The sequence below is a fragment of the Armigeres subalbatus genome, chromosome 3, assembly GCF_024139115.2.
Source record: "Armigeres subalbatus isolate Guangzhou_Male chromosome 3, GZ_Asu_2, whole genome shotgun sequence".
NCBI classification, from domain to species: Eukaryota; Metazoa; Arthropoda; class Insecta; order Diptera; family Culicidae; genus Armigeres; species Armigeres subalbatus.
The window spans coordinates 314,419,862-314,445,465 of record NC_085141.1 but is presented as its reverse complement, the minus strand read 5'-3'; the positions used below and the strand labels follow the sequence as shown (position 1 = coordinate 314,445,465).

At 39.2% G+C, this 25,604-nt stretch overlaps 1 protein-coding gene across 1 annotated transcript in view; it reads right to left on the bottom strand.

The window, feature by feature from the left end:
* Positions 1 to 20,951, bottom strand: part of LOC134220852 (proton-associated sugar transporter A-like) — a 59,836-nt gene extending 38,885 nt beyond the window's left edge. Inside the window, exon 1 of the mRNA XM_062700008.1 lies at positions 20,299 to 20,951. Coding sequence (XP_062555992.1) covers positions 20,299 to 20,432 — 134 coding nt within the window. The 5' untranslated portion in view covers positions 20,433 to 20,951. The remainder of the gene's footprint in view (positions 1 to 20,298) is intronic.
* Positions 20,952 to 25,604: the final 4,653 nt, after the last annotated feature.

Here is a 25,604-nt window from a genome sequence, read left to right as displayed (position 1 = left end):
AGGTGTCTGGCGCTGGGGGATCTCCCCCTACATAATTTATAAATACCCGTCATACCGTTTGCCTCTAGGTTTAAAATGATACACTAGTTGTGAGTTTACAATAAATAAAAAAAGACCAATTTTGCACAATTTCCTAGTTATCACGACTCTGGCTGCATGCATGTTTCGTTTCAGAATACTTAAATTGGATTAGACATATATTCGTACCTATTCGAAATAATAGCCACAGCCCGCAATCAGAGCAACAAATACTTTCCAGAGTTTTCTACTGGTTTTATTTGGGACGGAAATGAATATATCACAAATATCAGCAAAAATGAGTTGATACAGTTAATATTGGTTTGTAGCCAAATGTAACAGGGCTAACGATCAGTAAGCGTCACACAGTATAGATGGTGTGTTTATGTTGAAGAGATATTGGTAGCGAGGCACCTTCAGTCAGCCAACAGCTGCTTGAGGAGTGTTGTGGCACAGGTGCTGCCGGAATGCGGGCTGGAGGCAACTAGCTAGTGGAAAGGGAGTTGGTTTTAATGAACACAGTGAATCCATTCTGACACTTCCTGGCTACAGCATCACCCACGTGGCTGGTTGCAGATTTTCTTTCCCTAAAAAAACACTAATTATAATCATATTTTGTGGCTTCTAGAAAAAAACCAAACCCATGAATACCGTAAAGGAAATATTTGACATTTTGTACGATTGTTGATACCGGATGAGTGCCAATGTTTTTCAATAAATCAAAGCCTACATTGATTAAAATATGTAAATATTTTCTACCTCTCGAATGTCAAGAAGGCACTCACTCGGCCGCCATTATCGAGCGCAAAATACTGGATATAATACTAAGTTGAAAAGCAGACCAGTGCATAAGAGCCTGCATCTGAAAGATTCCAATTTACGAACAAGGCATTTAGAGACCTGTACTATAGTTTTCCGAATTATTATTCGCAGAAAAAATAATAAAAAATAATAAACGCGTAAAAATATAGACGCGGAAAATAACACTCCTAGATGTATGCAATTTCTATGTCAGTTTCTGTAGCCTAAATCAAATAAAAAGTGACATAAAGCTCAGCATTTTACCATAAAGACCAACACTTGAATAGGGCGTAACAGTCAAAATTTATTCCTTCTGGTTCGTCGTCCACATATATACAGTATCCCCCCGCTAATCCGGACCTCACTAATCCGACGACTCTTTACTACGGATCTCGCCAATTCGGAATTTTCTGGATTAAAAAGTATCAACACCCATTTAAACATACTATGCTGTCAATTTTCAAATTTGTGCTGTGATTTTGTTTTGGTCCATTTGTATGGATTTGACAGTCGGATTAACGAGAGAAACCCCGATAATCCGGCCATACATTATTCTGATCAGCGGGGGTATACTGTAGCTATATAAGGAATAAATTTTAGCTGTTACGCCCTTTTCAAATGTTGGTCTAGATATACTCAGGTGATAATATCGTTTAAATTTATGTTTTTTTGGCATTCCTTTTATGTGCATTACTTTTCGTGTAAAGTTCAACAACTCTTTCTATCTGTGTTGTTAACATTCAAATTAAAAGGACCCACACGATTCTGCACAATGAATCGACTGCTTTGAGCGTGCTTACAGCGGCACACTAGGAGTTAACTTTCTGAAATCAGTATGGCGAAAGGCATCTAAGGTTCGATTTCTCAAAATTAAGCACTTTAATCGAAAAAATATTTGGTAGGCGTAGTAGCAGACACCATCCCTTATAACCGGTACCAAATAGTTTTTCATGAAAAATTCCTAATTTTGAGAAAACCAGCGTTAGATGTCTTTCGCCATACAAATTTCTGGCGGCTAACTCTTGCTGGCTATTTTGTGCATATACTATAGCGCCTGGATGTGGCTGCTCTTCTTCTTCTTCTTATTGGCATTACATCCCCACACTGGGACAGAGCCGCCTTGCAGCTTAGTGTTCATTCAGCACTTCCACAGTTATTAACTGCGAGGTTTCTAAGCCAGGTTACCATTTTTGCATTCGTATATCATGAGGCTAGCACGACGATAATGTATGCCCAGGGAAGTCGAGACAATTTCCTATCCGAAAATTGCCTAGACGGGCACCGGGAATCGAACCCAGCCACCCTCAGCATGGTCTTGCTTTGTAGCCGCGCGTCTTACCGCACGGCTAAGGAGGGCCCCTCAGGATGTGGCTGCGGCGAGTAGAAAATCAGCCACTCCCAATAATTCATTGTATCTACGACAAATGATCAAGGCGTTGTTGAATATACTAGACGACTGATATCTTATTGATAGAGGCTTCTTAGTGGTACTAGACAATAATTTAACAGAACCATAACCGAATCCAATTCTATTATGACTCTTCCAGGTTCGATTTAAATGGTTAGTTACATGTTTCTAACTTGTGAACTTATGCGCCACAAAGTTTTTAATTTTTCAAACCTCTGACACAAAGAACATTCAATTCTTTCTGCGTTTTGGTTAATGATTTTATTAAATAAAAAATGACTTGTGATCACTGTTATCGTATATATACAATAAATTCAAGTACAGATATATTAGAACCGAAATTTATTCCCCAGTGGTGATGATGCCTTGCTCGATTCCGTTTGTTGAATTCAACTTAGTATGGTGTAGCGGTATTCTAGATTAGTTAATTATGTTTGCGTTGTATTGTACCTAATTGTAGAGTCAATACCGGAATTCAGTAAAGTTATCACGAACAGCAGTATAAGATCACTCGCATACAATAAATGAATTCATGTCACTTACTGCATGGAAGTTCACTATGAAAAATTATTATCGTTCACTCACTTGGCGCGCTCGTTCACTCATCCAGCGAAACATGCTCTGGATCAAGCGGGAAGGAGAAATACCTCCCATTTGGACCACTTGTTGTTCTAGGGGTTAAGAATAAGAAATCGTTGGAAAGGTTCTGAATAGACTAGATCAGAGCTTCCCAAACTTTTGGGTATGCGACCCACCTAGCAAAATTCTATATGTCTCGCGACCCACCTATGAAAATTTTTCACCAAGTAGTATAAGCATTAATTGAATCAGACTGTCATCTGTTTCGGCAATTTTTACAAAAATATTCACGTTACCTTCATGTACAAATGCAAAAAATGACAAACATGATATTTTTTAATGATATGGAAATGCTAATAGGGTAAATCACTACTTGGGCCTATGGACCCGGTTCCCGGCTCACTGCACAGAAAACTAATGATTTAAACTGTTTGGAAGTCGTAGGTTTATGGTTGATAATTTTTAAAAAGTCTCCCATTTATTTTTCACAATGCTCAATATTTTTCTATCACTTGTTTTACTCCTAATTGATTCAATTGCAGAAAATAAAAATGTAGAATTCAAAATTTCACTCTCCGATGCCACACCACTGAGCCGGAGTGATTCTTTCCACTTTTACAAAACGGTATTATCGAATAAACACCTACCTGAAAATCGTCACAGTGCTCGATACAACCATTGCATGAAGCTGTTAATCACCACACTACAATTCTAAACACCCGCACTTCAATTATTCTTATATGTTCGTTTCACTAGAACTTATTTAAACATACTAGAATACATTTTAAAATGTATTCACAAACCGAACAAAAATTCACCTCGGCCCAAGAACTTCTAGCCGCACCGTGCTGCCAAAAGGCCAGAATTATAAAAATGATCCTTCATCGTTAATAGGAAAATTGTCTAATACGTTGACGTTATCATGTTATTTATAGTTCTCTCGATTTTAAAAGGTGAAATAAATATTGTTTTTAAGTATTTGGAAGAAATTTGGATGAGTTAATATATCTTCTCAACCAAATAAAAATGATTATGAATAATACCATCTGGCATCTTGTTGTCGTGGAACGCGCATATTTTTGTTTACATCGCATTTTCTACCGTCCCGAGAGAGAATGAGAGTAAAATGTTGAGAGATTGAGTGAAATTTTGCTTAGGCCGGGAACTGGTTTTTTGTATGCCGGATTGGGAATCGCTATGACTGAAATGAGTGCTGCACCTCGTTAATTTAAATCAAATAAAAGCTTCTTTGAACGATATTTAGCACGAATAGCTATTTTTTAAGCAGAAGTGAACCCCAATGCAGTATTATACAGCCTACAAATTTCAGAAAAAGTTGCTTCCTGTCATAAATATCAATTAAATAATGCAGTCGTACGCATGTTAGGCCGGGAATGGGGTAAGAAACCCTATCATCTTCCAAACTTGGACGTACATGTTCATGATAGCATTAGAGGCGAAAGTATAGAATTGATAGTTCCGTTAGGATACGGCAGGCATGAAGAATGTTTTTATAGAAGTCGATTTGAAAGCGAGCGGAGGGCAATATTTGTGATGGCACATATCGCACGACCTTCCTTCTGCCAAACTCCCGTTAATATCAGTGTGGAAGCTGATATATCTCCACTGGCAAAAGGAAGGTGGTTTGACTTGCTCATATGCCATCGCGTGCGGAAGGATTTGCTATCGACGAGTACTGTCTCCAAATTTCTAATATGACATCAGCATTTAGTCGAATAGGATTTTATTGCACAGTTCTGTTTTCTCATTGCGTCCGTCTCATCGCAACCAACTTGGCTGCCTCGGAGAGAACAAAGCAGAGAAAGGCACTGCTGCTGTACCGTCGACCAATAACAGCTGGGTTGATGGATGCCCCCACCAAGGGTAGTACACTAAATTAATGATTTCGTGTGTTACTTCTGCGTGAAGTTAAACGATTTACAATGATATGGAAATGCTAATATCATCTTCCAAACTTGGACGTACATGTTCATGATAGCATTAGAGGCGAAAGTATAGAATTGATAGTTCCGTTAGGATACGGCAGGCATGAAGAATGTTTTTTATAGAAGTCGATTTGAAAGCGAGCGGAGGGCAATATTTGTGATGGCACATATCGCACGACCTTCCTTCTGCCAAGCTCCCGTATGAAGGGGGAGGGAAGAATATCAGTGTGGAAGCTGATATATCTTCACTGGCAAAAGGAAGGTGGTTTGACTTGCTCATATGCCATCGCGTGCGGAAGGAAGAGGCAGCAGTGTGAAGAATCTAATTTTTATACTCGCGGTGTGTTTAGGAGGTTTGTTCAACGTGAAAGTGCCTTTATATCCAGTGTAATTAATTATTAGATTTCCTTTCCATAGGCAGTGCTAAATATTAATAAATTAGCGAGTGCGGTACTGTGCGTGATTGTAGATAAGAAAACAAAAAGGTAAAAACAAAAAGAAATGTTAATCGCTTTGAGTCTCGATCCTTAGCTCATCCATGTATGCAGCCGTCCAACGGCTTTTTGTTCCCAGTATTTTTTTGGACCACCGCTCCCCTCCTGCTCGGCACACCGCCCCTTTAGCGACACGTTATTTCCACACTGTTGACCCCACGCGCCAGCTATAAAGTTCCCCAACGCCCGGCCGGAGTTGGAAGGGAGTCGCGCCGACATCGCACTCCGGAAGAGCATAAATTTGCGCCTGAAGACCGTTCACGCGACGACGTCGAGATTGGCCCACCAACCGCTCGATTTAGGTGCCATTCACTCCACACGCTTTGTTCACTGGGTGAACCAGCGCGGTCACAGCGACGCGACGCAGGAGGAAGACTTCGGTAAAGTAGAAGCACGTGAGTAAGCTTGTGATCGGAGACCTACAAATGTAGTGTATGTTTTCGAGAAAGCGAAGCTTGGAAGAGTTTTCTTATTGGAATAGCCTAGGTTAAAGCATGTAGAAAATCCGCACAGTTAGGTAGTTATGCTGAAGTTTAAATTAATGGAAAGGAAGTGAGACATAGGGTACCCGATTAAAAAGTATGACGACTAGCTGTAATAAATAAATGTTAATAGTCTGTTATAGGTGTTTGATGATGTATGTAGACTTCCTTCCGATGATTGCACTGGTCTAAAGGTTATTTTCACGTTTCGTTCGGTTCGTTTGTTGTAGTTTTGTTGTTGTTGTACTCCGAGTTGGGACTGCTTGGGAAACTCAGTCCTCCACTCTGTCTCTGAAGCTTTCGGATAGGGTTAACGGAAAGAACTTGGCCAGTGATGATAAACCGTCGCTCATGTGCATCGTCTGGTAGAAAACGTACTTTGGATTACTTTTCTGAAACTGTTAGGGGTTGCGAACCGAGTATTTCGAGAACTAGAGCCTCTTCTAGCACGTTCGGGTAGTTAATTAAATTCGAACCCGCCCTGAAGCGGAGTTTAGCCGGGCAACAAAACGACAAGTGGTCCTCTGAAGAGGTGGCGCTTAAGCCATTTGTTAAAACAATTACTAGCGCACTAGTAGAGGGTTAGTCCGCCGTCAGGCGGGCTACAATGGCAAATACACCAAAAGCCAATTGCCTACATTTTGGCGAATAAACAATGTATTCGTTCATCAAAAATTCAAAGGTGCAGCCCAATCGGGTTGTACGCATAGGTGACGTAGGACTACGTAGCTATTCAAAATGGAAGGTGTTTGCCACCATAATTTGTGTCTGCTCGGAGGTTAACTGCATCAAGAAGCCAATAAAGTGGTGGGAAGTTTTGCGAAACCAAACGCAAATATATTTATTTGCAACGATCAGTTTCGGCCCGCAATGGAAACATTCGTGTATCGTTTTCTATGGCTCCATGGCTTCCACACTTAGACGTACATGTTCATGATAGAATTAGAGGCGAAAGTATAGAAATGATAGTTCCCTTAGGATACGGCAGGCATGAAGAATGTTTTTTTTTTGTAGAAGTCGATTTGAAAGCGAGCGGAGGGCAATATTTGTGATGGCATCTAATATGACATCCTATTCGACTAGATGCTGATGTCATATTAGAAATTTGGAGACAGTACTCAATAGAAAACCCTTCCTCACGCGATGGCATATGAGCAGGGATCGTAATTCTCACTCATTCTCACGAGCAGAGAATGCTCCCTCACGCTGATTTTCGCTGAAAAATGGGTTTGCGGAAAAAGAAAAAAGGTATGATGAGAGATAACCATTTATCTCTCACTACTAGTGCCCAGTGTTGGTAAAATCATTCATAAATCTCAATCAACGAGCTCTCCCGTGCGAACGAAATCGTCTGCGATTTTGAAGGAATGCATCACGCTTGAATTTTTCATGCTGAAACGCATCATTTCACTCATTTGCCAAAAAATCATTGCGGGTTAAAAACGCATTTGAAATCAATTTGAAGGCAATTTATTACTTATACATAAAGAGGTGTCTAATATTTTACGCGACAAACGTCAATTCAATGTTTTTAACGAAGGAGAACAAAAGAAAACCTACGATGATTCAAATGGATGATTCAACTCATCCATGAGTTTTTAGATGCTGAGTTGGATGCGTTTCAACTCACGCTTGATTTGAATCATCCATGAGTTTTGAGATTTTGAGTTTTTACCAACACTGCTAGTGCCGCGAAAAGTTGATTTGCTCGTTTTCTCACTCCTTTCTTCCATTTCGTGCCATCATCAATTGCAAAAAGTGTAGCTCTTATGGAACAAATAACCTAATCCCTACAGTCGATGTGGTGGTATGGCTATAGTGACCGCATCCAATCGCCATTTTTGTTGATGTTCTAGGTTTTGGTTGCGTTCATAAAATTTTTGTAATTGTTTACCGAATAATTTCGCGAAAAGTGAGTGAGGCGTAGAAGTGATGAAACGAAAAAAGAAATTTATCAAGTAGGCACCATTTTCACTTATCTTCTAGGTTCGCTCTAGAGAAAAGAGGGGTGGGAGAAAGACGTCTTTCACTACAAACTCCGAAAAAAGATTCTCCTCCAAACAGAAAATCGCTTAATTTTGTCTCATCGAAACGAAAAGTATGAACCCTGCATATGAGCAAATCTAACCACCTTCCTTTTGCCAGTGGAGATATATCAGCTTCCACACTGATATTCTTCCCTCCCCTTCATACGGGAGTTTGGCAGAAGGAAGGTCGTGCGATAGGGGTCGTACACTTATAACGTAAGCAATTTTTCTGGGTTTTTCGACCCCCTCCCCCCATGTAAGATTTTTCCCATACAAAAGATTTTTTTTATATGGCGCGTAAGAAAACAACAGACCCCCTCCCCCCAAAAGTGCTTACGTAATATATGTACGGCCCCATATATGCCATCACAAATATTGCCCTCCGCTTGCTTTCAAATCGACTTCTATAAAAACATTCTTCATGCCTGCCGTATCCTAACGGAACTATCAATTCTATACTTTCGCCTCTAATTCTATCATGAAACATGTACGTCTAAGTTTGGAAAATGATATTTAGCATTTCCATATCAAGAATATTAGGTTTTGTTTCTAGTCATTGGAAATGAAATCGATTTTTCTTGGCTACCATTTTATACAAAAGAAGGTTAATCCAAGGTGAATTTTCTTCAAAGATTAAAACTTAGAATCGTTTAGCGCTGTAACGCAATTACAAGCACGCGTCGTAGGGAGATGATGTAACATGTTTGTTCAGATGGATGGTGTCTGTAGCAGCCGAATGAAATATCCTCAATATAAATTTAATGACTTCATGTTTTCAAAAAGTATAAAATATTCAACCGGTCAGCCCAGAATCACAATTCTTATGCTAAAATAAGCCTTCTGTCAAATTTTCAGCTAATTTGGATAAAATTTTGAGGTGGCTCAAGCCGATTTAGTGTTTTTGGGCTATTTTCAATTTTGAAAAAAATCTAACCAGCGATATAAATGCTAAAAATCATCGCAACAACCTCCAAACGGAAGCTTTTGGTGTGCTCCACAAGTCTTGTAAACATTGCAATTCGTTCCGTTTACGTTTTGACCATGTAGAAGTGATGTTCAGTGCATAGAAACACAGAATTTAACGGTGAATCGCACGTTGGAAATAATATTACCTAAATTTCCAGAGTAAAAAGAGGAATGATAATATTATAAATTAGCAATGATTTGTAATACACTCAAGAATTTTGTAGAACAACGACTTTAATGGGAAACAGTGTTTCTACGCACTTAAAAGCTTGAATCAAAACGTAAACGGAAGGAATCGCAATGTTCACAAGACTTGTAGAGCACATCAAAAGCTTCCGTTAATAGGTGTTTGCGATGATTTTTAGCATTTATATCTCTGGTTAGATTTTGTTTCAAAATTGAAAATGGCTCAAAAATACTAAATCGACTTGAGCCACCTTGAAATTTTATCCAAATTAGCTGAAAATTTGACAGATGGCTTATTTCAGCATAAGAATTGTGATTCTGTGCTGACCGGTTGAATTTTTGAGACTATTTAAAATCAAGAAATGTTATTGTCCGACGGTCACTCGATGACTTTTCGCTAAGACGCAGCGCCATCAATGCGATGGTTGTCCGTTGAATTCCGGGACTTCCTCCAGTAATTCCTCCGGGACTTTCTCTGGGAGTTCCTCCAGCATTTCCTCCGGGAGTTCTTTAAGGAATTCCTCCGGGAGTTCCTCCAGGAATTCATCCAGGACTTCCTCAAGGAGTTCATCCAGAATTTCCTCTGAAAGTTCCTACGAGAATTCCCCTGGGAGTTCCTCCAGGAATTCCTCCGGGAGCTCATCCAGGAATTCCACCCTAAGTTCCTCCAGGAATTTCTCAGGGAGTTCTTCCAGGATTTCATCTGGAAGTTCCTCCAGGAATTTCTCTGGAAGTTCCTCCAGGATTTTCTCAGGAAGTTCCTCCAAGAATTCCTCTCTTAGTTCCTTCAGGAATTCATCCGGGAGATTCTCCAGAAATTCATCCGGGAGTTCCTCCAGGACTTCCTCAGAGATTTTATACAGAAACTCCTGGAGCTCATCCAGGAAATCCTCCCTAAGTTCCTCCAGGAATTTCTTAGGGAGTTCCTCCAGAAATTCATCCGGGAGTACTTCCAGGAATTCCTCCGTGACTTCCTCCAGGAATTCCTCAGGAAGTTCATACAGAAATTCCTCTGACAGTTCTTCCAAGAATTCCTCTGGGAGTTCCTCCAGGAATTCCTCCGGGAGTTCATCCAGGAAATCCTCCCTAAGTTCCTCCAGGAATTCCTCATGAAGTTCCTCCTGAAATTCCTCCGGGAGTTCTTTCGGGAATTCCTCCGGGACTTCCTCTGAGAGTTCATCCAGAATTTCCTCCGGGAGTTCCTCCAGAAATTCCTCAGGGATTTCATCCAGAAATTCCTCTGAAAGTTCTTCCAAGAATTCCTCTGGGAGTTCCTCCAGGAATTCTTCCGGGAGTTCATCCAGGAAATCCTCCCAAAGTTCCTCAGGAAGTTCCTCCAGGACTTCATCTAGAAGTTCCTCCAGGAATTCCTCCGGAAGTTCCTCCAAGAATTCCTCTCGTAATTCCTCCCTAAGTTCTTCCGACGTTTCTCCAGAAATTTCTCAGGTAGTTCCTCCAGGGATTCCTCTGGGAGTTTCTCCAAGAATTCTTCAGGGAGTTCAACCAGAAATTCTTCTGAATGTTCCTCCAGGAACTCCTCCGGAAGTTCATCCAGGAATTCTTCCCTAAGTTCCTCCAGGATTTCTCTGGAAGTTCCTCCAGGAATTCATCTGGAAGTTTCTCCAGGTCACTTAGTGGCCTCCCATAGTTAATGGATGATTTTTGCAAAGATGTTGCTCTCAATTTGACACAAAAATTGTTTTGTGAACCAGTCGCTACTTTTTGAGGACGAATTTCAAAATTTGTCTTTTACTCTGGATGTTCCGGAGTTCCTGGAGGACTGTTTGGGCTCGCCCCCTGTGTACACCAGTGGTTTTGCTGCTATCTCTAGCAGCAGCTAGATTACGTAAGGCATTATAATCTGCAGTGGATCTATCGCCCGACGAGCAATGGATGTTGTTGCTCGGCTAGTGCTCTACCAGCGATAGCACTATAGCAGATCGTCTATAATGCGGCATGGATGGAGCGAAGGGAGAACAATGCTGTACGCTGTTGGGACGATCGTTGCTGCTGTGCCATTCTTTTTTGTATGATGATAGCAGCTGACCAGCCGACGGGTGCCTATGCCTAGAGATGCCATAGTGGACAACAGAGCAACCGACGGAGATAAGCTCTCACTGTCGGACTATGATCAGAACGATGACGTCACTGATATCTTCATCAGAGAACGGAGGAAGGTTGGATTGCTCTGATGAAGATACCAGTGACCAGTCCACACTACAAGCAAAATTGAAACGGTCGGTTGATTTACCTCCAAATTGAAATATTATTAAGTTTAAGTTCAGTAGTTGAATATAGTTTTTTAATAAGAAACGGTCGGTGTATAAAGTGTTTCTCAACGGAAGAATTGTGTCCTGGGATAATCCTTGACTGCGGGTGGTTTTAAGGAGTGAACGGTGGAAAAAAGGAGTGTTTCTCGCTGATATTGCTCGTGTGGGATTATTGATCGCGCTGAATGGTGGCTGTTTGACCCAGTGGTGGGATTTATTTTGGTGTCGTTTGGGAGGCAAATTAATTGTGCGCTTACGGAGCCTAGGCTAGACGTAGGAATTTCCTAGCCAGAATCGGAGGTGGGTTCCGGAGTGGACAAAGACCAATGAGTGGAATTTGGCTCTTACGTTTCTACAGCAAATAATTGCAGCAACTTGGTTGTGACTAAATCTGGTCACATAAGAGTTGCAGTAACCTATATGGGACATGTGTACTGCTAGGGTCCCTATGTTTATTTTGCTCGCTCATGGCTACAACACCCAATTTCTAAAAAGTCACAGCTTTGTAAGACAAATTATCGGAATCGGCAACTTCTTTGTATGATCCGGAGCTTCCGTATGACCACTTGCTGGTCTTCCAGGATAAATGGGTGGTCCTTGAAAATTATTTGGCCCTCATATGGCTATTCAAAAAATGAACACTGCTCCGGATGTTCCGGAGGAACTGTTAGTGGCCACCTGGCGTCAATGAGTGAGTGATTAGAAATAGTCGCTGAAGAAAATAGGAAGAATCGACCAGTTTTTTTCCGGGTGTTCCAGAACTTCCGGAAGACCACTGGGGTCGGGTCACAGAGATCAATGAGTGGTAAGATGGAGAAAAAAGAATAGATGAGAAACAAGGCCCGTAGATCAGATCATTTCAAGAAGATTGATACCCATATTGTTGGGGATCCATTGAAAAATGCTTATGACCTCTCTCGACCCTGCTGGGAACCTGTTCCGACGGGTACAAGAAGGCGGGTGCACAGCGAGGAAGTTGGATCGATCACGTGGAGGACGATTTACGGCGACGTGCAGCCATGAACCGAGCTCTTATGTACTGAACAGGCCACTCCGGCCCTAGTCTGAGAAAATAAAATAAATAAATGATACCCATTATGCTTGGAATCTTTTCAAAAGTGTTTCTCCCACGGGGAACTCGTGACCCCTTTTCGATCAAAACTTCCGAAACGCCTACAACCTATTTTAATCGTCATTATTGTGAATCTGACAGAGTTTCAACGTCTTGCTATGAAAAATCATTCAGATATCGTGAATTGAATTCCGAAAAGGTTCCCGGGTACCCAGCCAGCCATATAAGAGTTAACGAAACAAAATAAAAAATAGATTTCGCCGTGCCTAAATTCCGCTGAATTTAGTTTCGAGTCATCTGAAAAGAAATTTTTCAAAATACCGAATATCTTTATATTGGGAACTGCTCCTGGACTTCATCTCATAGCGCCGATGTTTATCCCATCAATAACAAAGTCGTGGAAAGCTATTTGATTTGTTTATTATTTTTGTGATTTTTTTAGCTGTGAGCACACATGTTGACAAAAGAGGCGGCTAAATTAGTGCCGTATTTTTTTGTTTCGCGATGAGACTAATATAGCAAGCACTATCTGGAATAAGCGCGAATGTCGCAAGAGAGGATTCTCTTCGTCGACTTCCCCTCTTTTTGACGAAAGTGACAAGCAGCGGATTTCTTTTTGGTTTATCACCTCAGAACAATAGAAAACAATGCGAACCTGCATTCTGTGGTTATAAAGTGGCACGACAGTGGAATGGGCCAATGAGGCCGACTACCTTGGCTTGATCCTCGACAGCAAGCTTATTTTCAGGCAACAGGTTGACAAAACGGTGACAAAGTGTAATGTCTTGTTGAAACTACTGTACCCTTTGATCAACCGCCGGTCGTCATTGTCCCTGAAAAATAAGCTTGCTGTCTACAAGCAAATCATCCTCCCTGTGATCGAATATGGCATGCCGGTCTGGGAGAGCTGCGCTAAAACCCACCACATCAAACTTCAACGGGTCCAAAACAAATTCCTGAGGATGATCCTCAACACCCCTTCCAGGACAAGAACATCCGAGGTCCACCGTCTGGCCGGGATAAAAACCTTACATGAACGCTTTGGTGAGTGTAAAGAAAAGTTTAGGGTCCGTTGCTTGCATTCGGATCAGGCTCCAATTAGGGCGCTAGTTCCAATCTAGGTTATCAAATTTTTATTGTAAATATTAGTGTAAATAGTTAGTTAGGTTATCAAATTTTAAAAATTAACTAATGCCTCCTCAAGGTTAACATGAAAAAATTGAACACAAAACAATTACCCTAACAAAACAAACAAGAAAAAACAACAAATGAAGATGAAGGGCCAGGTGGCCAAACACTTAAACTGATACACTATTGTATGAACACAAAAAGAAAATGAAAATAAATTGAATTTAATGTCGTTTTCGGTTATTGCTGGGTCGAACCTAGTTCTGCACCGGATCCGCTCTAACTGCTGTCAAAACGTTCGGTTATTCGTTCAGGTTGGATCGCGATCCGCACCAGATCCGACCCAAAATGAATGAGGTTCGCTCTGCCGATTTATCGAGATCCAACCTAGGTTCACCAATACATTCGAACACAAACTGTCAAACTGGTGTTTATGTTTACGCTAAAGGAAAATGAAAACGTAAAAGACACGGATGGGTATTTGATTTTGTTTGTTTCATTTGTTAAATTTATCAATTTTGTTGCTGTCTTCCACGCAAAAATGGATTATTTTAATTTTGTGCTGTCTTCAAGCTTCTCTGATGGTGAATCGCATTCAGATATCGACATATTTTTCGCTGATTACCTCAGATGGTAGCTCCATTATAAACAAAATGAGGGTTGAAAATTTTGTTGAAAATGTGATTTATAAAATGCAGTGACGAGAAGGTAGCTGCTATTTATTCACTATTACGTTGTGTATTCGAACATATACTTTAGGTATAATTGCTCTATCAATGGGAAAATAGCGTACCAGAGTATCTGCCGCTATGAAGTTATTTATACGAAAATGTTCATACCATTATTTTATTCATTATTGCAGTTCTGTGGATAATTTGTTCAAGGTTACGGATTTGAAGAATATAAACATAATGTATCAACCCTGGCATTAACCATTTATAAGGCTTTGGCAACTATATTGACATCAACAAATTTATTGTATTTTATTGTATTTGTCTACAAACTACGTTGCACTACGTAAGATTGTAGAAGATAAACGTCCACTTTTAGTATTTCTATCTGAAACTCATATTGTTAACTTAGAAGCATTTGATCAATATAGTATTCCGGGATATAGTGTTGCTGCTTGTCTATCACATTCGAGACACACCGGCGGAGTTGCTATTTATGTCAAAGAATCAGTTCAGTTCAAGCTTCAATTGAACGAAGTTTGCGATGGCAATTGGTTCTTAGGCATTGCAGTTGTACGTGGCATGAAGTTGGGTAATTACGGTATTTTATATCACTCTCCCAGTGCTAATGACCAGCATTTTTGGAAATTTTGAAAACTGGTTAGAGTCGTTTATGGATCCTAGTAAATTAAATGTTATTGCTGGCGATTTTAATATCAATTGGTGTGACGATTCAAATTCGAATCATTTGAAGCGATTAGTTGACTTTTTAATTTAAAACAAAAAGTAAATGAGTATACGCGTATTTCTCGGCACAGTAGAACTTTGATTGATCATGTTTACTCTAACTTTGATTCTGTCACTAGTGTTACGAATTGTGATTTAAAAGTAACCGATCATGAAACACTAGTCATTAGCATTACAGATGACAGTAGTAATAATAACGATTTGGTAAAACTTAAGTGCTGGAGAAAATATTCGAAACAAGCAATTACGAGCCTTATCGAAACAAACGTGGATTTTCGAGAAAATACTGGTAATTTAGATCAAAGAGCAGCTGTTATCACGAGCGTCTTAAAATCCTGTACCAATCAGTTAGTTGAACAGAAATTAGTAACTTTGAATAATTCAAACAGCTGGTACAATCTAGATCTTTTACGTCTTAAACGTAAAAGAGATAAGTTGTACAAAAAATGTCGTAAAAGTAATAATGAAAATCATTGGAATAGGTACCAGGTTGCGCGGAATAAATATTCGCAATGTTTAAAGCATACTCGATGCGAATATATTCAGAGGAAAATTTATCAGCATCAAAACAACAGCGAAGAGTTATGGAAAATATTAAAATCATTGTTAAAACCTAGTTCTTGTAAACCGCGATCCATAACTTTTAATGGCACATTAGAAGAGTCGGAAGAAGTAATCGCGTCTAAATTCAATGATTATTTTATTGAAAGCGTTTCAACCATTAACCGATCTATCGAGTTAGTGGATGAACCTGACGAAATAAAACAGCCAGTTAACAGTAACTTGAGATTCGAAGGTTTTCACCCCATTACATTTCAAGAACTTGAAACGATTTGTTTTAATCTAGGAAAAACGGCTGGTATTGATAATGTTAATGCTAAAATTATACAAGATTGCTTTCATGTCATCGGACACAACCTGCTGGACCTGATAAATGAATCATTGCAAACTGGGCACGTGCCGCAAGTTTGGAAGGAATCCTTAGTTATTCCAATTCAAAAAGTTGCTGGAACGATTAAAGCCGAAGAGTTTCGTCCCATCAACATGTTGCACACAGTAGAGAAAATTTTAGAACTTGTTGTTAAAGGCCAGCTACTTATGTATTTAAATAGTAATAACTTGTTAATACCGGAACAATCAAGATACCGGGAGGGTCACTCCTGCGAAACCGCTTTGAACTTGGTATTAGCTAAATGGAAAGAAAGCATAGAGCATAAAGATACGATTGTTGCTGTGTTCTTGGATCTTAAACGCGCTTTTGAGACAATTTCTAGGCCCTTATTGTTGAAAACTTTGGAGCGCTTTGGAATTTCAGGTTCTGCATACAATTGGTTTAAAAGCTATTTGTCTGACAGAACTCAACGGACTGCTTTTAATGATTCTGTATCTCGTCCCATGGAGAACACCCTAGGAGTGCCACAGGGAAGTGTATTGGGGCCCCTTTTGTTTATTATGTATATAAATGACATGCGACGGGTTTTACGTTTTTGTGATATAAACTTATTCGCAGATGATACTGTGTTATTCATTGCAGCTAGAGACTTAGAAGATGCGATTGAACGCTTGAATGAAGATTTGCGTTCTTTAAGTAGATGGTTGAAGTACAAACAGTTGAAATTGAATATTAGTAAAACAAAGTACATGATTATTTCGCGAAATCGTTCAATTGATAATGTCTCGGTGAAAATTGATGAAGAGGCACTTGATCGCGTACGGGAAATTAAATATCTTGGCGTGATTATTGATGATAAATTGAAATTTGACCAACATATTGACAATGTCATCAAGAAAATAGCCAAGAAGTATGGAATCCTCTGTCGACTGAAAAACGAATTAAATATTGCTAGCAAAATACAGTTGTACAAATCAATCATCTCTCCTCACTTGGACTTTTGCCCTTCCATTTTGTTTTTAGCAAATCAGACACAAATATCGAGATTGCAGCGTTTGCAGAATAAGATTATGCGTTTGATTTTGAGATGTAACAGATTCACTTCCTCAACTTTTTGTTGGATGCTTTGCAGTGGCTCTCGGTGAAGCAAAGAATTGTGTATTTGACAATGGTGTTCATTTTTAAAGTAATTAACGGATTGCTGCCTCGATATTTGTGTGATCGAATTGAAAGAGGAAGTGACATTCATAGATATAACACTAGAAACGCGGAAGATATAAGAACACCATACTTTTTGCATGGAGCTTCACAAAATTCTTTGTTTTTAAAGGTATCAATTATTTCAATTCGATGCCTACACATATCAAACGATGCAACGACATTATCACAGTTTAAGAGACTTTGTGTTTCACACGTAAAAGCTGCCTTTTAAGCAGCTACTTAGTTGACTTTTATAATTCAATAAATTTTGTATCTTGACGAAGTTTGACCTACGGATTGTTTGTTTGGACAATTGTATTTTATATTTATTGAGGCCATGATAAACTGTTTTGTTCGCCTCGATGATGATGATGGATTTTATATATATATTGACGTAATTGTAATTTGACCTTTTTTTGTGTAGTCTACAAAAGTTTGAGTCTAGCGCGCGAAACAGATATGGATGATTTTTAAAATTTATGTACAGACTTGCGCATTTTCAACTGTTTGAATGATTCTTCGGATTAGTAATGGGCTATCTGGTAGAGTTTTGTTCCCGTGGTTGATACCGAAACTTTTGATATCGACGGAGCGGTAACACAAGTTTTAGTTTTGTTGACGACTTAAATTATTAATTTTATTGATGCTTACGAGTGATAAACGTGGTCTTGTATAAACATGAAACGCGATTCTTGGTGGAACTTTTGAAATCTGTGCGAGAGGTATCACAAGTTTTGCATTTTAGTATAAACTCGAAGTATCACTACCGATGCTTATGAGAATCTGTAGATGAAAACAACAGTTTTTTTTTTTTAATTTACATTTTTTGCTGGATAGTAATGAAAAGTTATGTAATTCATATCTGTGATGGTAATCAGATCGTTTTTGTTTTTTGCAAATCTGATTAAATTGTTATTCTATCATTCAATTAATTATCTTAAAGATAAATCGTCTAGCTCAAACCTTTGTAGGGGTATGTGGCGGGACCATCATCATCATCATCATCATCATTTATAAATGATTATTCATAAATATATTCAAATGTTTATTTAGGAACAGTTTTTATACGAATTGAGCATAATTTTTGAGTGGAAGAAGGGTTTTTACTTGTAATTCATTAAAAAACCGACAAAGACATATTTTATCCCATTGATATTTATTATGTTGAATCTCCTGTTTAGATTATGTAGTGGAAAATGATTTGCCTCTCTTGTATATTTGGTTTTTGCAGTTCTGACGAAATCGCAATTTATCCCAAACTGGGGGGAAAAAAGCAAAAAAAAAATGCAAAAAGCAAAAAAGAATGCTGTTCAACTCTTGTGCGATTTGATTATTTGTTTTAAAATAAAAGGCTCCAAATCTCAATTGCTTTCATATTTTCTTGTTCTGTTCCATTTCAATGACATAATTGATAATTCAAATCTACTGTAACACAATCACTGTTACCCATATACTAGAATCAGCATAATACTTTATCGGGAAAAACGGATTGGCATAAATTCTTTCACGGCAATCCACATTGCCGTCGTCATTCATCACAAGCTCCTAATCACATTAATTTATTGATGGATTAATAGTCATTTTAGTCATTAAACAATTAACAGAGGAAACGTCTGATTTTCCCCATAATTCATAAAACAAGAAAAAAAGAACACTAATAACAAAATTCAGTATTTAAAATATGTCTGTTTCTGCCAGCTGATAAAAGTGCGAATTGAAAACAAAACAGATGATATGGATTAAGTTCTCACTAATACCATCATACTGACTCGATCCCGATTCGTTTTTCGTTCGGTTATTCAGAGTCGGGGTCGGACCTGACCCAGGTTTAAAACCGAAAACGACATACGTGAAGCCCTGCTTGTCACTTTTATTCAAAAGAGGGGAAGTCGACGAAGAAAATTCTCTCTTGCGACATTCGCTTTTTTACCAGAGCTTGATATGTTCAGTGAGATGGAGATCAGAACAGTTTCCCTAGAAGATAGAAGAAGAAGATATACTATCTGACCCGATGAACTTTGTCTCGCCCCCTAATTGATATATCTTTAGAAACAATTTAAAGCCATTCACAATGTAATTAGAATACTGTAAATAAATCGGTTCCGTAGAATGATTTTACATCGTTTTTTTTAAGTTTTACCATTTATAATTAATAAAAATAAGATCAAATCGTTTTATTCATTATAGAATGCTGATGCCAACTTCGTGTTGTATAAACATGGTCAAAATTAATAAAAACAAAATGTACATAAATACAAAATGTACATAAAATTATTTCACTAGAAAGATTGGATTTCGATTTTCAAAATGTTCAAGTTTTATCATAACATTTCTCCTCGTAAATAGAAGAAGAGAACTAACATAAAGTGGTCTGTCCATTTTGGATGGTATGCGGTCGAATAAATGCCACCTTCGCCTTTTTATATATGTATAGATAGATGTGATGGTGGTAGTGATAGTGGTGGTGTTTTTGGCTTTGTTGGTAGTGTTAGGCGGATAACATTCAATTTGATTTTTTGTTTGTCATTTCTAATCGTCTCTAATTAAAAATAAAATTGATCTTACATTTATACGTTCTTCTATTGATTGAAAACACGTTTGAAGATTTTTGCCGCATTGAGATGTTAATTGATTCCAGATGAAAATTTATCACAATTCTAATGTGTTTTAAATGTTTCGTCTTCTAGTTCAGATACTGTTCCAATACTTTACTTGTACCCGATTTTTTCTATTATTTCACTATAAACGGAAGTAAGATGACATTTTCTGATTTGAAATCGGAGCATTGATTTGCCTATCTCAAGAATTGAGAACAGGCACTTCATCGACAGATTTCATTGATTACATACGCTTCGTTATGAATGGCCATTGTTTGCGTTGAGCCTTTGCCATTGACCCTGCTTATCAGTATAAAGCGTCGATTCAAGTTTGTGCCATTCACTTTGTGGTATAACTGAACTACTTTACAACTCTCTTTTATTCTTCGCGAGGATAGCCTTTCTGATTACTTCAGTAAATTTTCTCCATGAAACCAATGATCTATTTATCCACTACACTAAAGTTATCACCTCCATTGATACCATCGACAGATTTGACGTCAATACGCCATGGTGTAATTATATTGCAAAGAATGCTGTCTGGATTAATGTCGACGGTAAAAACAGCCTTGATTTTTTTTCCTCCAACTTCAGGCTACGGCTTCATATTATAAGTCTGTGCACAGCATAGCAGAGAGCTCAATAACCCGGATGTAGTACTTATTCATGCACACCGTGTGGCAAGCATGAGAAGACGCTATGCTCAAAGAAGTCAAGAGACACGCCCATAAATTTCTTAGCCCGGCCAGGGAATTCAACAGTTTCACAATCCGACGACAGTAATGGAATGTTGATTAACGCATGCACAAATTACCTAAACAAATGGGAATAATCCTTTTCCAATGATTTGGCATGATCGTGTCGAACTTTCAGCAGGTTATCCATTATTTTCTCATCACTTAATTGCTGGGGACACTGCATCTTCGCTAGTTGTTGGTCACGATCCATTTTCAATTCAATTATCAACAGAAACTGCACAACGGTTAGGTCGAACTGGAACTGATTGCAGCCCGAATGCACTTCCACTTGCCTAAGAATATATTTTCTCACTTATCACTGAGTAGATTTCCTCAACGGAAATGTTAATCTTCAAACTTCTCCCAGCTGCAATCACAACTCCAGCAAAGCCACCATCAGGGTCCACCAAAAAGGAGCCAAACTACTCTCCGCTGATAAGCTAATGGCATTTTCTCCCGCTACCGGACAGCACTCCGTTTTGTGCCCTTTTAGGAGGCTTCGAACGCACGTATAAGTCAATCGATCACCGGCAGTGAACTGAAACGGGTAAAAAATTCCTGTGCGCGTTTTATACCGACCTACCAGAACAACGCACGAATTGTTATTACAAACTGACAATTACCGTCCAGATGAGGTGGCATGAGATATAAGGCACCTCATAAACACGTTGCTGAAGCGTTTCCAGCAGATAAGCTCCAATGCCAATTCACCTGCGCCAGAGCAAGCGGACAGCTAATGATCCCCCCTGGCCGCCCGCACATTCACGTGGACGCTGTCGTGTCGCCTTAGAACCACCTGAACAGCTGTAATGGATACTGTACCGACTGCGAGTCCTAATCGTGTTTTGCAAATCTGTGCTCGAAAGCAGTAAACCACACATTGCGCTAGTCCTAAACTGATTTGCACGGAAGCAAAATAAAAAAAAATTGGCACGAATAATCCACCTACTATTTGAGCTTTTCACCGGGGGGGCGTAAAGTGGATTAACTTCAACATTGTCAAGCTAAAGTTCAGTACATTGTACACGGCGCCAATTTATTAATTGCTTAAATACTGTGTCATGACCGGTCAGTCCAGTTTTATTGGAATTAATAAAACCTGATACGCGTTCCACTTCAAGAGCAACAGTTCTAACAATTTTTTTTTACCATATGGGCACTGTTTCATATGCATGTTTTCAACATAGAACCATCTCCCGTGGCTTTAGGAATCTTGCGCTTTTCTATAAATGCTTGTTGTTTCATTAGGTATGCCTATACACTTAGTGGTTATAACAGCCTTTCTGAAAGTGCATGAATTTGCTTTGATGTGAGGTGCGCAAAACAATGTTACCAGAAATCAAAAAAAAAATGTGAAAGGAATAAATATCAAATCGTCTTCAAATTTGCAATTCATGCTTACAAGGTTAACTAGGTACCACTCTTTGAAAGGTCTCTACAGACTGTGATAACCTGCTGGATAATTGAAACTATTTAGAAAAGTGTGTTCGCTGAAGCTAAGTACCGTAAACCGAAGGTAAATTGATCAATTTTACACGTTTTTGCCTTTCCGTCAACAAAGTTGTACCAAAGGCTTTCATTTCACTCTAACGAACATTGAACAGAAGCAAAACATACTTTTGCATATAAACAATAAAGAATGAACCATAAAAAAATTAAAAATGATCCATAAAAAACATTAGATTGTTTCGAAAAACGTTACATAAAATAGTTCGAGAACCCCCATAAAGATTAAATCAAAGATCCATAACAAAGCTAAAATTTAGCAATTAATAGGAAAATAAGTTCCGTTAGACATGATTATTGACAAGAAATGAAAAAAAAACTATATTTTGATCCATAAAACTTTAAATTTGCGCAAATTTCATTGTGATGATGATCCATAATTAAGGGTACTCCTGAATTTTTGGATTTTTCGTAGCGTTATGGAACATTCAAATATTATATACGGGTCGTTTTACATTTTACGTTTTGTACATTTAACGGTACAAAGTAAGGGCTGCCATTGATAAGAAGGCTTGTAGACCCAAAGTAATACATCTGTCTGTTCATGTGTTCATGTTTGTTTGCAAAAAGCCGAGAAAAACATTACTAAATTTTAATATTAAGAGGTGAGTCAGCCTTGGGCTGAATGTTTCTATAATGAAGACAAAAAAATCCAATCCAATCCAACTTATTTTTTCAACACAAGTTCAGGGGACAAGGCCTTGTTGATCATTGTTGAAAACAAGTAAAAATTTATGAACAAAATTATGATTCCAACCAAACAGGTTGGTGTTTTGGATAAATGTGAGAAAGTCAGTATTACGATTAGGTGAAATAATTGTTTTTTATTTAAATGAAATCGCAAATCTAATCCTTCGCATGCCTTCGCAAATTTCTAACGACCTGCTGTTAAATCTAATATTTGGCAACGTTTATAATTTCATAAACATGGTTCTATCCTAGAAATAAGAAATCTGGATTCATTTGGTCGGTCATTAGAAAATCACTTAGAACAGCGGTTCTCAACCTTTTTCTAGAGAGGTACCCCTTCAAACTTTTGCGATTCTCAGCCGATTTACTCGCAACAAGTTGCATTTGACGCAGAATCCTGTCCCATTGTTTCCTATTGGCTATGGGCTCAAAAGTTATGGCCAAAATACTATGTTTATAACTAACGAGATAGGCTATATCGCCGCTTGGTAGATTATTCTGGGGTTTTCCTATGTTTGTGTACATATGAATTATTTTGGAAAGTGAAAATTTGTTTCTTGTCCAGTCGTAATTCTCCAGTAAGTAGAGCGATCGGCCGGTCACCGAAATTTTGTTCTGCATTGTGCGGGTGAGTAAATCAATCAGAAAGTGAAATTAAATTCGCATCCAGTTGTGTAGTGCGGTCGATAATTAAAATGATTAGCGTGCGTTCTGGCCCTCCTTAGCCGTGCGGTAAGACGCGCGGCTACAAAGCAAGGCCATGCTGAGGGTGGTTGGGTTCGATTCCCGGTGCCGGTCTAGGCAATTTTCGGATTGGAAATCGTCTCGACTTCTCTGGGCATAAAAGTATCATCGTGCTAGCCTCATGATATACGAATGCAAAAATGGTAACCTGGCTTAGAAACCTCGCAGTTAATAACTGTGGAAGTGCTTAATGAACACTAAGCTGCGAGGCGGCTCTGTCCCAGTGTGGGGATCTAATGCCAATAAGAAGAAGCGTGCGTTCAATTGTTTTTGTTTATAATCAAACTACACGACTATACACGGGAGACCGAACCCTGCTACACTCCCTACCCCATATATCAGACATCCCAGTGATTTCTCGTGGAAGTGCAGATGAAAGGAGGCTTCCGAGCCTCTTGAAAGGAGGCTTCCGAGCCTCTTGAAAGGAGGCTTCCGAGTAGAGTTTCCATCCCGGGACATCCCGGGACAAAAAATCCCGGGATTTAGGAAAATTCGGGATTTCCCGATTCCCGGGATATTATTTTTGAAATCCCGAAAATCCCGGGATACCCGGGACAAAAAATACTGTTTCATTTCCGGTTCGCAAACAGTGTAATTTTTCTTCTTACAAAAGTTATAACTTGGTGATAAACTCATATCATATTTTTATACCTCCCATCAGACATGTTTTTTTTCCAAGTTCGATTATTTGGTAGGCTCAGGCATGTATACGGAGCCAAGGCTCTTTGTGATGCACAATCGATATCATCCTATCATTAAATTTGTAAGAGAAAAAAAGACAGAATCACCGTCTTCGACCAGAGGTCGCACAGACTGAACACTTAACATCTAGCATGAGACAACGGACAATACATTTACACAACACCCAGTGGACCAGTGGAGAACTTTTCGCTTTACGAAAATTTTTCTCCTTACCGGGGCAGGAATCGAACCCACACTCCACAGCACATGCGTTTAGACGATTGACGTCGCTAACCGCACGGCCACGAAGCCCACAAAGAACAGACATGAAAATAACGGAGATATTTAATAGAACACCTTCACAAAAAATATTAGATTCCCCTATACCATTCAATGGAGGGCTACTGACTGATACTTTTTCCAGCAGCTATACAGCTCTCTATTAATTAAACGACAAGTATCTACAGTCCAAGATCAGCCACACCTATTTGGCGCCTGCTTCCTACCCATCTCCCGTCTACAGCGAGGTTGTGTACACTAGGTGATGTTCGCCTTGCTAATCTCCTCGCCCCGCCCAACATTGAGTCAGTTATCCAGAGTTTCTTGCCTCCAAAACAATTCTTGATCCAATTCATGTCTTTTCAATTGAATTTTTTTTTGATGTATCACTTCGATTAAAGTCAACTCTGGTCAACAGGCTGCAATCAATTTGTCCGATTCTCGGCTTCTGTCAAAATTGTATACCAACTTTAATCGCGTAATCTATCCATCCCATCATCGTTAAATTATCCAGTTAACTTACGTTAAATTATCGAACTCCGATAATAATTGAGTTGATTCATCTTTATCGCAGCAAGCGATTACGTTGAACACAATTAACAATTAGTACCCTACCATGGGTTGGAGCAAGATGAATACAGTGCTAGGTGCTCCAATCTGCCAAGTTTGTGGAAGAGAAGAAGGCGGGTGTGAAAAATTCATTTTCAGTGCAAAACGAAAACAAACCGGCTGGCTCTCCCATACTTAAATACAAGATGGCTGAATCGTGAATTTGGCAGATTGGAACACCTAGTGGTGTATTCATCTTGGGTTGGAGGATAGTATTTTGTTTTCTTCGTGAGGCGGTTCCCATATCTCCAATAGGTTATGGGCCCAGTACGATTCTACTGTGGATCTTTCATCTTTCGTCACTGGGGTATTGAATGTAATCTCAGCAACTGTCTAAAATCAATGCATATTCAAAACAATGCAAAGAGTCAAGCCTACTTCAACCGCCAGCGAACCCTTCTTTTCGAGTCATATATTCCAAAAGGATACTCTACCTTCCGAGAAAAACGTGAATATTATTTGCTTTTTGAAGTCGTTTTTTTTTCGAAAGAATCGATTCAAATTAGAATTGAATTGAGTTCCAATTTGAAATCTGTATTATCTGACCTTTTTATAATATAGTTTTTTCAAGGAAATATCGAAAAATCCCGGGATCCTGGGAAAGGAGGCTTCCGAGCCTCTTGAAAGGAGGCTTCCGGGCCTCTTGAAAGGAGGCTTCCGAGCCTCTTGAAAGGAGGCTTCCGGGCCTCTTGAAAGGAGGCTTCCGGGTCTCTTGGAAGGAGGCTTCCGGGCCTCTTGAAAGGAGGCTTCCGGGCCTCTTGAAAGGAGGCTTCCGGGCCTCTTGAAAGGAGGCTTCCGGGCCTCTTGAAAGGAGGCTTCCGGGCCTCTTGAAAGGAGGCTTCCGGGCCTCTTGAAAGGAGGCTTCGGGCCTCTT